Source organism: Oncorhynchus gorbuscha, linkage group LG11 (assembly GCF_021184085.1).
Source record: "Oncorhynchus gorbuscha isolate QuinsamMale2020 ecotype Even-year linkage group LG11, OgorEven_v1.0, whole genome shotgun sequence".
In the NCBI taxonomy this organism is placed as follows: Eukaryota; Metazoa; Chordata; class Actinopteri; order Salmoniformes; family Salmonidae; genus Oncorhynchus; species Oncorhynchus gorbuscha.
Window position 1 is genome coordinate 67,874,723 of NC_060183.1, and position 13,485 is coordinate 67,888,207.

The window sequence follows — 13,485 nt, forward strand, 5'->3', positions numbered from 1 at the left end:
GGTGAGAGAATAGAGATGAAGAGGGAGAGAGGATAGGAAATGAGAGAGAAGAAAAGAAGAGATGGTTTGTGCTTGCATACAGCATCATCTTGTGGTATTTGAAACAACTACAGATACAGCATATGTAGTATAGCTCACTTTATGTATAGTATTTATATTGCTACTGTCACGTTCACCAACCTACAGTAAATGCATGGAACATAGTCGACAATTCATTTGTGTCCGTTTTTAAGTGAATTCCCATTACTTTCTATAAGGCTACTATTAATCATTTGAGCTGCACTACATGTATATTTGTAACTGTATTGTCTGGACCTGTAGCTTTATATTAAACATATTTGTTGGAATAAAAGTGCCATCAACTTATAATACTATTATGAGTATTTACTTGTAACTCATTTAAGAAGGTCTAATTATTGCCAAATGTAATTAGGCCACAATATTTCGTAATATGTAAATACATTTGTGTAATATAATTTCTAACATCATAGGCTACTTTAAAATAATTAGGCCTGATTTCTAATATGCCTGGCTGTCCATATCAATAATATTTTAATCATATAAAATGGTTTGTAGGTTAATACAAGGAGGTTAACATCAGGAGGGGCTGTTACACAAAGCTAAAGTAATACAGGAGGAGGTTAACATCAGGAGGGGCTGTTACACAAAGCTAAAGTAATACAGGAGGAAGTTAACATCAGGAGGAGCTGTTACACAAAGCTAACGTAATACAGGAGGAGGTTAGCATCAGGAGGGGCTGTAACACAAAGCTAACGTAATACAGGAGGAGGTTAACATCAGGAGGAGCTGTTACATAAAGCTAGCATAGTCCTTACTGAAAGTCAGTGGTGGTCAACTTTGAGAGATAGTCTATATGTTATTTTACTGTTCCTTTAAAGATGGCCAATTTGTCGCACGGACAACTGGTAAAGTACGCCAAAATATAATTGTATTCAACATTCTGGCATGTAGAGGTCGTGAGAGAACTTTCCTGATTCAAACGTTAATTTCGGCCTGACAGAATTCAATGCAATTTAATACGGCGTTTCCTGTCAAGCGGAGGTGGAGACGAAGGGGTGCTCGAGGTCGTGCACTGTTTGCGCGTGTCTGTTCTGTGTGTGGATGCTAAAATCTGAAGAATTACCAGGGAAATTAAATTCACGTGTAGGGCCTACGTGTAATTCAACCATAACCAGGTAAATTGAACTAAGTAGATGTGCCGATATGTCTTGTGCCGTGTGTGTTAATATTTAGAGGTTGTCGAGGTGCACAATACAAATGTTTTCTTCGCAGAAAAATGCCTGTTCTACAGCAGGCCCGCCAGTATCTTATTTCTCAATACACCGAATGGGTTCAGTGGGATATCCCCTATTCCGCCTGTTTTATACCTTTTCTATTAATATCGTAATTAGTGAGAAAAATATTGTCGAATTACCGGTGTCCTTTGAGAATATGACAACGTGAAGAGAGGGTTTGATGGAGCAGTGGCCAGGTAGCGGAGGAACATGGTTGCTCTGCGGTGTCTCCTAGTGATGCACACCGGGCAATAGTGCCGCCCGAGCCGCTAGAGGGATACGGGCCTGCCGGGGGTGGCGTTGCGACAACCAAGGCATTGAGGTTCGGAGACAATGTCCTCAACATACGATTTTGTTGGAAAGCAAACGTAACTATTTATCAGCTATAGCCATATGCAGACGATGTTACTGTTACCACAGGTAAAGTTAAATGTTTGTATGGATGGTAACAAATTATTTTTGGATTCAGTGTTAAAAGTCGTTCTCGGCTATTATGTATGATGACGGCAAATCACATTTGGACATGGATTGTCGTCTATTTTAACTGGCTATACAGTAAGTTACATTGACTCATCTGTCCACGTTGTATTCGTGACCAACGATATCTGAGTTGTTGTGGTATATTATTTGATTAAACAGTAACCTTTGGCTTGCAGCCCTCCCTTCTTTCTCATCTGGCTACTGCAGCCTGGGGTTTCGGCGACGTTGTTTATCACTTTACTTGGTTGATACAGAATGGCGGGTTTGAGTATCGCGCAACACATGACTGCCCCTTACACCTGCTAGTTTGATGCAGTGCATGACGTAGTCTATTTGTAGAATACCCTAATTTGGTTGAGTGTTAAATTAATAAAACGTTTATATTCTGGCAGATTTTGTATTTTTACCAATTTAGGCCAATGCCCTTACTGCATTGCTGTAGCTATACCCTGGTCTCAATTGGGATTCCCTGTATAAATAGAGGTTAAATTAAAGTATTGTAATTATTATGATACTCAGTAAAGGACAATTTCAGCAGTAACGTGATGTACTTTTCAAAGGTTTTCTATTCCTTTCTAGGTGCATAATCAAAAATACAAGACCAATGTGGGGCATTGTGCCCATAGGGGGCACAGGGGCTGTTTCATGTGTTTGAAAAATACAAAATTATCCAATTTATGGACAGGGGATAAGCTCCCCTCCAGACCACCTCCCTCACATACTTTGTGCCTACAGTGAAAATATGAACAATAATAATAAAAAATATTGTGATATGAATACAAAAGCTGTATTTTGACTCTTGTTTCCTTTTTTGTTTCAGATGTAAAGATGTGAGTGTGGTCTGAGGCAGCTGTGATCCCATGCTTCAGCCCCCCCACCCACCCCAGCACCACACTAGAATGTACTTGAACTTGCCTCCAGTCGCGGCTTTGCACACAGAATGGAGGTCATCGTGCGGTGGTCTGCCCAGAGGCTTTAGCGGTCTGCCCCTGTGCTTCAATGACTCTGACAGCGACTTGTCCACCACTGGAACACCCATCTCAGAGAAGGTCCAGATGATCATAGAGAGCCTAAGGAGCACCCAGTCCTCACTCAACATGGGCGACGAGACAGAGGGGAACCAAGTGCTATCAGGGCAACTGGTACAGGAGGCTGGAGCCCGGGGCTCCCAGGGCCAAGGCTTCAAGGTCCGGAGGGGGCCTCCTGTGGTTATGGGACCCAAGCCCAAATTCAGAGGCCCTCTTCCTCTCACTCACACTGATAACTTGCCGGCACTGCCAGAAGTTTCCTATAATGTTGATTCAGAGAGTTCTGACGGCGATGACTCTGTAGATAGAGGCATCGAGGAGGCTATTCAGGAGTACCTGAAGGAAAAGGATGACCACAAACGCAAGGCTGAGCCAGAACCAGCCACTAATATTTTACAGCCACCGAAGATTCCCCGGAGGGAGGCTGCTCCAACCTTTCCAGAACCTACTAAACAACATTCCGACAGCAATAAGATTTTAACTGCCAGCAACCAGGTTCTGAGAAGTGTCCAAACAGAGACACACAACACAGCACTACCCATGAAAAAATGTTTGAAAAGTAAAATACCCACCTGCAAAGAGAATCCCTGGAAACTGGACACAATAAGCAACACAGCGGTGGTAAAAAAACAATCTTTGGAACAGAAGAGAGGCCCCTCTAATTCCAACCCTCTCTCTGACAAACAGAAGATTCCTGTACTGAAAGCAGTGAAGTTGGAGGAACACTTGTCTGACAGTGACAGCAGCAGCAGTAGTGATGACGGCATTGAGGAGGCTATTCAACGTTACCAGCAGGAGAAGAAGAAAGAGAGACATGAAGGAGGCCCTAAGTCCTCCATACCCCTTCTCGTTTTCAAAGAGGAGTCAGACTCCAGCAGCAGTGATGACGGAATAGAGGAGGCCATCCGCCACTACCAGCTGGAGAAGCAGAAAGAGAAGGGTGTACCGACGCTCTCTCTATTTCTACCCAAACAAAAGCAATTGGGTAAAGCAGCGGCTCCCCTGCACTGTTCAGAGAGCACAAGCACTCAGGCGTCAGCCATGAAAAAACACAAACTGTCTAAAAAGAAGAAACCTGAGACTAGGGATTTAAAATCATCTCTACCTTCTCAAACTCCTGGTTCCTCACTCTCTCTTATCAAGAAGAGATTAGCAGTTAGCAGCCCCAAAGGGAATGGCCTCCTCTTGTCAACTAAAGTGGAGCCGCTGCGAGAGAGGGAGCAAGAGCAGCACACCACCCCATGCCCAGCCACTCTGAAGGTGAACACCACCACCACAGCTGAGCTGATGTGTGCTGAGGCTATTCTGGACATTTCTAAAGCTGTCATTAAAATGCCAGGGGCCTTTAACCCTAATGTAGCATCAGCAGGCCATATCAATATTAACAGTAGCTCCACGGAGTCCACTGCCACCACTTCTCTTTTCTCCACAAATTGCCATGATGATGATGATAATAATACAAGTGATGATGAGAGCTCCATTGACAGTGAGGATGGGATCGAACAGGAAATCCGGAAGTTTCTTGAGAACAAAGCCCAAATGCACAAACTGCCATCTGGACCCGGCTCAGATGTTGGTACTACAAGTCCAGGTGGAACCAACACAATAACAGAACCAGAGAAAAACACCAAACTGAGTCCGGCCCAGAAGAAAACACTGAGGCTATCTGTGAAGCAGAAAATAAATCTCAAAGAGGAGTTGGCAGCAGGAGGGGTTCCAAGGAAGGAGAGAGTCATCTCAAAATGAAAGAAGAGGCAGTCCGAAAGCATTTGACCAAGCATGACCAAAGGTCAAGGTCATCTGTTTCCAACCTGAAAAAATCCCCACTGAAATCAGTGATGAGAGGGGAACCTAAGAGTGGAGACAAGAGTAGCTCACTGGACAGTGACGAGGACCTGGACACTGCAATAAAAGACTTGCTTAAGACTAAGAAGAAGTTGAAAAAGAAGACTAGAGATATGAAGTTGAAGTCAAGGAAGGGCCTTGAGGATGAGAAGCCGTTGTCTAGAAAAACAGAGTTAAAGAAGCTGGGTATGGACCATGTGCCCAAGACTACCAGCCTTTTGAAAACTAGCCTTAAAATCACTACTACTACTGCCCAGAGTAGTAACAACAACAGAAAAAAAGGCACATTTAGTACGAATGTGTCACAGTATCCACAGAGCAATGAGAAGAAAGAGCCCCTCAACCAGACAGATGAGATGGACCGATCTCAAGGGAACAGGGATGTAGAAGGCCTGTCAAGAGAGACTATCCCAGTTGTTCAGATCAAGGAAGAGAGCAGTTCAGTGGACAGTGACGACAGCATCGAACAGGAGATCAGAAAGTTCCTGGCAGAAAAGGCCAAGGTTTCTACTACCACAGTGAAAACAGATGACAGAGAGGAGATTGTGAATGGCAAAGGCAAAACAGCAGTCCCTCTCAAGGAGAAATGCATAAAATTGGAAAATCTGCTGGCTGAAATTCCAAGGATAGATGTTGCTCAATTCCCTGACCTGCCTCGTCAGAGCAGTTGTGAGCAGAGAGGAGTTCCGGAAAGAGGAATCTTTCCAAACACACCCCCTATCCAGCCAGTGCCAGGAAACCACACCCCAGAAACAGCCAGGGGGTCGTGCCTCCTTTCAACCCTCACCCCCAGCTCCTATCCTCCAGCGCTGGAGCCTGCCAATGGCGCTGTGTCTGGGGCTGCCAGATCAGAGAAGAGGAAGAGCTCTAGTTCAGATCCAGGAAGCGGTGATACCCACCTGAGTGCCAACTCTGAGATGGCAAGGGAGCACAGCTACAGGTCATTTCCCAGCACCAGCTACCCCTTGTCCAGGACTGACTCGGAGCAGTGGCGTAAGAGCCAAGTGATCCCCACCACTGAGACAAAAGAGAAGATCCATAACAGGAACCCATTCCAGTACAGCTCACCTAGTTTTGGTGAGAAGAGAGCCACCACTCCAGCGTATCAGTGTGTAGTACCAGCCAGTATCTATTCGCGTAGGAGGAATATTGAGCCTGCACCGGATACACCTGTCTCTACCCGACCTGCTGCTGTACGGACTGGGAGCAGCATCAGATCACCACTGGTTCCATTCCACCGCCCCTCATCCTCAGAGACCATATCTACGTCGGCTGCCGTCTTCAGCTCCCCGTTCCCCAGCCTGACCAGGAGACCTACGGAGACAGGACCATCAGGGAGGTACTTCCTTCAGGGTCATGAGTCAGGCAGCCGCTGGAGTCAAACCCCAACCCTGACCCCGGGGCTGTCGGAGAGCAGCGTGGTACACGTGGCCAAGGACAAGACTATGTTTGTTGAACTGTTCACGAACGAGACCAACCATGTTCAGGTCAGAAGCAGGGAGGTGAAAGTGAGTGAGGGAAAGGAGGAAAGGAGGAGAGACTTGCCAGCAGGAGAGAGTGAGAGAGAAAGGGAGTGCAGGAAGACAGAGCAGATAGGAAGACGAGGAGAGGAGTGTGTAGATGAGACCGACGTCAGCGAGTCAGATGAGAGGACGAGCCCAGAGCAGCAGGGCTTTCACACTTTGTAAGTGCAGGCTTTTTTTCTTGTTTGTTAGGTCACATAGCGGCATCACATCTTTTTTAATTTTTAATATTAGTTAGCGTATTGAGTGTGTCCTCCTTCCTGGTGGATGTCATGTCAATTCAAGTACATTTGTTAGTTCGTAGGTTCCAATGGTTTGTTTGTTTGTTTGTTGTTAATACACACAAAGCCTCTTTTTATATGTTTGTACATTTTATACATCTATTTAAATACTCTAACGCAATGTCATTGAGAATTTAAGACTAAAATGTTCCTTTTTTAATTTGTGCTCTTAGATTATTATTTTAAATTCTTATCATTAAACCCTTAAGCAATATCAGCCACCGCCCTGAATCAACAAGCAAAGTGCATGAATGTTAGTACCACCCAATGCACAGCTGTGTGTTGGTTGTTTCTTATAGGAAATAAGATGGTTATTTTTGTCTCACCAATGTTTCAATGACTGTTTTTGTAAAGATACAACATATGAACATCCTATCGAAGCCCTCTTAAAGTTATCAGGCCAAAGATATAGGCCTAACCACCCAAATATACTATATGAGTAATTGGTACAATAAAATATTGGGTCAAAATGATCAATTGAAGACATCATTTTACAGGGAGCAGTGAGTTAGTGTTTTGTAGCTCCATGGATGAGTGACTGAAGGGACTTATTTTTATCATGCAAATACGTCAGACTGTATTCAACTAATATTTGTGTTTTGTTCCACTTGCCCTCCTTGTAATTTGTCCATCGGCCAAAATCTTCCCTTTGCATTCTAATATAGTCTTCCTCTTTTTTTTTTTTTTTGTGGCATTAACACATTTAAACAAAAAAAGTATCATATTCTCATGACAAGCAAGTTTAAACATTGTCATAAAGTAGGCATATATTTATGTTTGTTCTCTTTTAAGGGTTCTGTCAGCAGTGGTTAAAATAACAAACGCAACTAACCCCAGTCACAAATGCTGTTTTTACATGTGGTTTTTGTATATTTGTTCTGTCGCTGACAATATACAAATACCTTTTAAGTTCAAGAAGAGATTTTCCTCTACAATCATAGGCACATTTCCCATATCAATGGTTGATTTCCCTCTGACAAACTGTCAACAGCACACAAATCATCAAGGCTCTTTGTATTTCTTGACTTGCAATTTGGTTGTTTTTTGTTCGATGTTCTAGTAGTTTTCTTGAATTTTGTTACGTGAAAATATTATTTATTTTTGTTTATGGAAAAAAGGAGGAAAAAAATAATTGTACTGAACATGCTGTGCATCGCCAGTTTTCATAAATAATTAGCAAAAATTTAACTTTTCTCCCTTTTCACTGTCAAAGGAAGAACTTTGACTGTATCTTTTAAAGTGCAACTGTGTAATAAAGAGTGAATTTCATCAATAGTGGTGCATCTCTTATCGAATTCAATTAAAATGTATCCTCAACAATATTCTAAACACCTTGATATTCCTCAACAAAGATGGGCTGTACATGCATTACAGCTCTTCAAGGTGTTCTTATCAGCTGCTACTCTTCAGAAGGACACTTTTCCACTGGAGAAATGTGCATTTCTGTGAAACCAACTGTAACTCTTGCTATATTATCCCTCTATATGACTCATTTAGTTAATGTTAAAATCCTTAGTGTCCTCTGACCTCATCATATTACCAAATCAGAATTACTCAGCAGTGAGGGGTTCAGCAGTACCTTGGGCCACAATACATTATATTAGACAGACAGACAGACTGACTTGGATACATGAATGAGTAACTCAAAGGCTTCTCTCTCCTTGATCTCTCAACATTTCCCTCTGGTAACAGCATGTAAAAGTCTGGTCTGCGGCCAGCCGGCCACACCGTTTACATTTCTCTACTGTTGAGAGTGATATGATCGTACTGGCTTCATGGTTATCATGATGTTCATAATGTCTAATGCATAAGCAGAGTGAGGATAGGAGTATGTGTTCGACATAAATTTTGCTCAGTCGCTGATTGCCAATCCCAAATTATAGGGTGTGTTCCCCTGTCCAGGCTTAGCTGACGCATGCCGGCTCTTACAATGCCTGGATAGGCATTTTACAGCACGTGAACAACATGTTATAGCTATCTGGTGTATGACGGCACAGTCGATGACGTGGCACGCAACCATTGGTTGATGCATGCAACATCTGAGCAGGGGAATGCGACCATAATGAGTAGTCATTTATAATGCAAGGTGATGTGTAGATTAGTCTGTCTACATTAACATGCACGGATGTTTCCTCCCCTACTCTGCCTTGCCCCAGGTCTCTGTCCAGCTCCATTGACCCTGGTATCACCCTCAGCCCTTACATAGCATTGAACACAGAGGAAAGGAGCAAGAGGTTCAGATGGATGTGTAAAGCTGTTGCTGTAAATCAGCCAAAGGTACAGTGACGTACGTGGACAGTTAAGCACGTTGCACACTGTCCATACAATGCCAATCAAACACCAACCAGAAACCGATGGATAGGTGTGACTAGTGCTTAATTTCAGCTGGCACCTCCCTGTTTTGGACAGTTTTGTTCTGGCAGCTGTTTGGCCGGATCCGGTACCTCTCATGGCATGAAAAATAGTTGTCACTTTTTACAATGTAAAAATTCAAATGAAAGAGATCAAAGTTAATTTGAGTTACCTCTTCATTTATTGTCCTGCCCCAACCCAACCAAAAAAACGTAATGTGAAAAAGTTGATTTTCCTCCTGGGCCTGATATTCCAAGAGTTGATTTGGGTTGGGCCAGCCCTGACTTCTAGGTCACCCCTTTCTCCCGCTCACAATTTGTTCCAGTACCTCAGAGCTCTCTAGGTCACCCCTCTCTCCCGCTCACATTTTGTTCCAGGACCTCAGAGCTCCCTAGGTCACCCCTTTCTCCCGCTCACATTTTGTTCCAGTACCTCAGAGCTCCCTAGGTCACCCCTTTCTCCCTCTCACATTTTGTTCCAGTACCTCAGAGCTCCCTAGGTCACCCCTTTCTCCCACTCACATTTTGTTCCAGTACCTCAGAGCTCTCTAGGTCACCCCTTTCTCCCGCTCACATTTTGTTCCAGTACCTCAGAGCTCTCTAGGTCACCCCTCTCTCCTGCTCACATTTTGCTCCAGTACCTCAGAGCTCCCTAGGTCACCCCTCTCTCCTGCTCACATTTTGCTCCAGTACCTCAGAGCTCCCTAGGTCACCCCTCTCTCCCGCTCACATTTTGTTCCAGTACCTCAGAGCTCCCTAGGTCACCCCTCTCTCCTGCTCACATTTTGTTCCGGTACCTCCCGATTTACAAATTAAGTACTGGGTGTGCCCCTATGTTTTTGTTGGAGTTTAGTAGGCATTGTAATGGGCAGTGTGCAAGGGGCTTTACAGTGTGTTCCAATCTGTCTGGAATAGGTTTGTGATGAATTGGTGTTTGTTGGCTTGGTTTGTTAACAATCTATTCTTTCTGGGCTCTTTTTCAGAAGACCAAATTTGAGAAACCTGTGAAGAGAATGCTCCAATTTCTACCTCTATCCAGGTACATTTTGTAGGCAAATCTTGTCATATTTAACCTACTTGATAACACAATAGTACAACACATAGATAAATAAAGGATTAGGCACAGACATGATTAAATTAGAAGATAAGGAGGGTTCATTGAGTGTAATGAATTATGTTTCTTTGCAGGAAAAATAAAGCAACTGGGAAGTAAAGCAACAGAAGCACAGATGTTTTTTTGTACAGGAAGATCTTTCAAGATTTCTTATCAAACATTTAAATGCGTATATGCCATTTAGCAAATGCTTATATCCAAAGCGACTTAGTCATGCGGATGAAAACTGTTATTGTTGGTGAAGAGGGTTTGTCTGTTGTATGTGAATTGTTTGATTCTGAATTATGTTGGTTATGTTGAAATTGCACTTGTTATTGTACAACAATGTTTTAATTATTTTTGTTTGTTTAATGTTTGTTTTTATTTGGCTATGGGTTCTCAATATTCAAATTGACAGTTGTTGAGGAACGTTTTCCATTTCAATACATTTTATAGATTGACTTCTACATCACATTCATATTAATGTTAAAATATAATTTATTGAAGAAAAAAACAGTTCTGAAAATCAACATATCCCAAAAAATGTAGATGTTACAGTATTTGGCTAGAATTTGACAATAAAATGTGGTATTACAATTCAATAAAGTTTTTGAATGAGCATTCAACTACATGCGTGCTCATGGGAGTTGTGGTCCAAAGGAAATTATTGACACGTGATCTAGTGCGTACGAGACATCCAATGGACTTCAACTACCAGTCGCATATTTCTTTGACCTTCAGTGGGAGGGGACAGCACGAGCAAGCATGGCAGCTGGAGTTCTTACCAAAGGTACATTTTTATTTACATTATACAATCAATTCATATATTTTGGTTATGACATGAACTATATTTAGCATCTCTTTTGCTACCTTGCAAGACTACAAAGACTGTACTGTATCCTCGTTTTTAATTGACAATTCAATTACACAACCATTGCTAACGTTAGCTAGCAGTAGCATCAAGTTGGATGGCCAACGTTACAATGTAATGTTTTATATGTTGTAGTTAGCTGCTGTCTTTATCGTCTGACTGCTAGCTAACTGACTGCTGGTGGGTGTCTTGTAGGTTTGTGCGGGTTCCGCCAGCCCCGGATTGTTGCAGCCGGATACTCCTGTAGTGGACCTCTCTATGCGACTGCTACCGCAGTCAAAACACTCCCTTTGCAAACTGACAGCACGGGTAGGCCGAGTTGTAAGTGACACGTACAGTTAGCTGTCTTGCAGTACTTCATGCTATGGATATTTAACACGAATTCATAAAGCTTCTCTACAATCACAAAGAACTAACCATTTCTCGATATTATCTTTTTTTTTAATAGCTGTCACTGACAAGATCCAGAACTTGCCTTTGAAACGCCAGATTTCTTTCGCTTGTCAGAACTCTTCTCCTTAAAAGATCTATTTGATGCCAGAGTGCACCTTGGACACAAGAAAGGCTGCAGACACAGGTTGGATGGCTGATTTTCATAGTTCATTTGACAGTTATGTTCTCATTGTGGTTCATATTGACCTTATCTACCATATTTACTTTACTCTTGCATCAGAGTAAAATAAAACCAGCTGGATTATCTTCATAGGGCAACATTAAAACATATACATATGTTTTTATTAACCCTTTTTATTTAACTAGGCAAGTCAGTTAAGAACTTAAGAACAAATTCTTATTTTACAATGACGGCCTACCAGGGAACAGTGGGTTAACTGCCTTGTTCTGGGGCAGAAGGACCTATTTATAACTTGTCAGCTCAGGGATTCGATCCAGCAACCTTTCGGTTCCTGGCCCAACGCTCTTAACTGCTAGGCTACCTGCCATCCCAAAACATGCCTTGCAGATTTCATATACAGAAACAGACCGCATACTGTAGGTATGAACAGGAGCACATTGTCAAATAAACATTGATCTTGATTCTCTCTCCCTTCATCCCTCTCTACTAGACTGATGGAGCCCTATCTGTTCGGCAGTCGTCTGGGCCAGGACATCATCGACCTGGACCAGACAATGGCGCACCTCCAGAGTGCCCTGAACTTCACCGCCCACATCGCCTACCGCGGCGGCATCATCCTCTTCGTCTCCCGCCGCCGACAGTTCGGCCACGTGGTGGAGAGCACGGCAGGGGACTGTGGAGAATATGCCCACACACGCTACTGGCAGGGTGGTCTGCTCACCAATGCCCCAATCCAGTACGGCCCGGGGGTCAGGCTGCCTGACCTCATCGTCTTTCTCTCAACTCTCAACAACGTCTTCCAGCAGCATGTGGGGGTCCGCGATGCAGCCAAGATGAATATACCCACGGTGGGTGTGGTGGACTCTAACTGCAACCCCAGCCTGGTGACATACCCGGTGCCTGGGAATGATGACACACCAGCCGCAATGGAGCTGTACTGCCGCCTCTTCAAGATGACCATCAACAGGGCCAAGGACAAAAGGAGGCAGATGGAGCTGCTGCAGGGTCTATCACCAGCGGGCCTCACACAGGGTTCCTCGTGAGAGGCACTGGTGGAATTAATGAAGGGACCCTTTTTGAGTGATTTGAAAATGCCTTATTAAATTTTACTCCCTTGAAGTTAACCCTGATCTGAAATGATAGGTAAAACCTCTGCCTTTTGGTTAAGATCAAGTGTAGTATTTGAAAGCAAGTGTTCCATTTCAATGTTTACAACAACATAACAAATATCATTATTGGTCAGGTGTATCGAAATGTTTGTGTTCCTAGCGCCAACAGTGCGGTAGTATCTAATAGTTCACAGCAAAACACACATCTCAAAGTAAAATAATGGAATTAAGAAATAAAAAAATATTATGTTCATGTCAGATTAGGGATCTATGCCAAGGGTGGGTAAAGCATTCATTTAGGTGCGGCAGGTAGCCTAGTGGTTAGTGTTGGGCCAGTAACCGAAAGGTTGCTTGATCAAATCCCCGAACTGACAAGGTAAACATCTGTAGTTCTGAACAAGACAGTTAACCCACTGTTCCTAGGCCTATCATTGTAAATTAGAATTTGTTCTTAACTGACTTGCCTAGTTAAAGGTAGAAAATATATATATAGTCAAATATGGCCAAGGACTACTGCTAAAATGCTATATGAAGCACTGTTTTTCAGCAACAGATTTGGTGCATTTGTACAGAGTTATTGCTCTTTGTCTAGATTTATCTGAAGAAACTGAGGTTTACAAAGTATGTAATTGCAGTGTTTGCTCCATCACACTGATCATGTTTCCAGATTATTTCTAACATTCAGCTTGACATTGTCTGGTCAAATAAAATAAAAAAGAAGCTATTTCTGTATCAAATGACATGAATGCACTCATACTATTTATTAGGTAAACTTTCTTTTCACTAAATATGTGTGGTCTCGTGCGTTTTCGACATTCCAACTATTTCCTTGAATTGTAATACTGGGCTAAAATCTTAGTGTTCCCAGTCATATAAAATCAATGTCTGAATTCATCTAACATCCTTATCATTGTAGCAATAAAATACAAAATGGCACTGGCATGTATAGTGGCTGTTTTATGGGTTCCTGACCAATTATACTATTTTCCGCTGATCTTAACTTTTTATTTTGTACATTGTTTCTGCCATTGTTTC

The 13,485-nt window shown here is 42.8% G+C and overlaps 2 protein-coding genes across 2 annotated transcripts; both read left to right on the plus strand.

Moving 5' to 3' along the window:
• Positions 1-713: 713 nt before the first annotated feature.
• LOC124049154 (protein phosphatase 1 regulatory subunit 26-like) lies at positions 714-10,515 on the plus strand. Its single transcript, XM_046370527.1, is given in 6 exon segments — positions 714-1,196; positions 2,596-4,540; positions 4,543-6,332; positions 8,609-8,729; positions 9,787-9,842; positions 9,992-10,515. Coding segments are annotated over 5 exon segments (3,858 nt in total). The 5' UTR covers positions 714-1,196; positions 2,596-2,674; the 3' UTR covers positions 10,017-10,515.
• Positions 10,516-10,533: 18 nt separating this feature from the next.
• LOC124049152 (28S ribosomal protein S2, mitochondrial-like) lies at positions 10,534-13,190 on the plus strand. The gene is given in 5 exon segments (XM_046370526.1): positions 10,534-10,686; positions 10,963-11,076; positions 11,216-11,251; positions 11,254-11,344; positions 11,832-13,190. Coding segments are annotated over 5 exon segments (819 nt in total). The 5' UTR covers positions 10,534-10,661; the 3' UTR covers positions 12,385-13,190.
• The last annotated feature ends 295 nt before the right edge of the window (positions 13,191-13,485 follow it).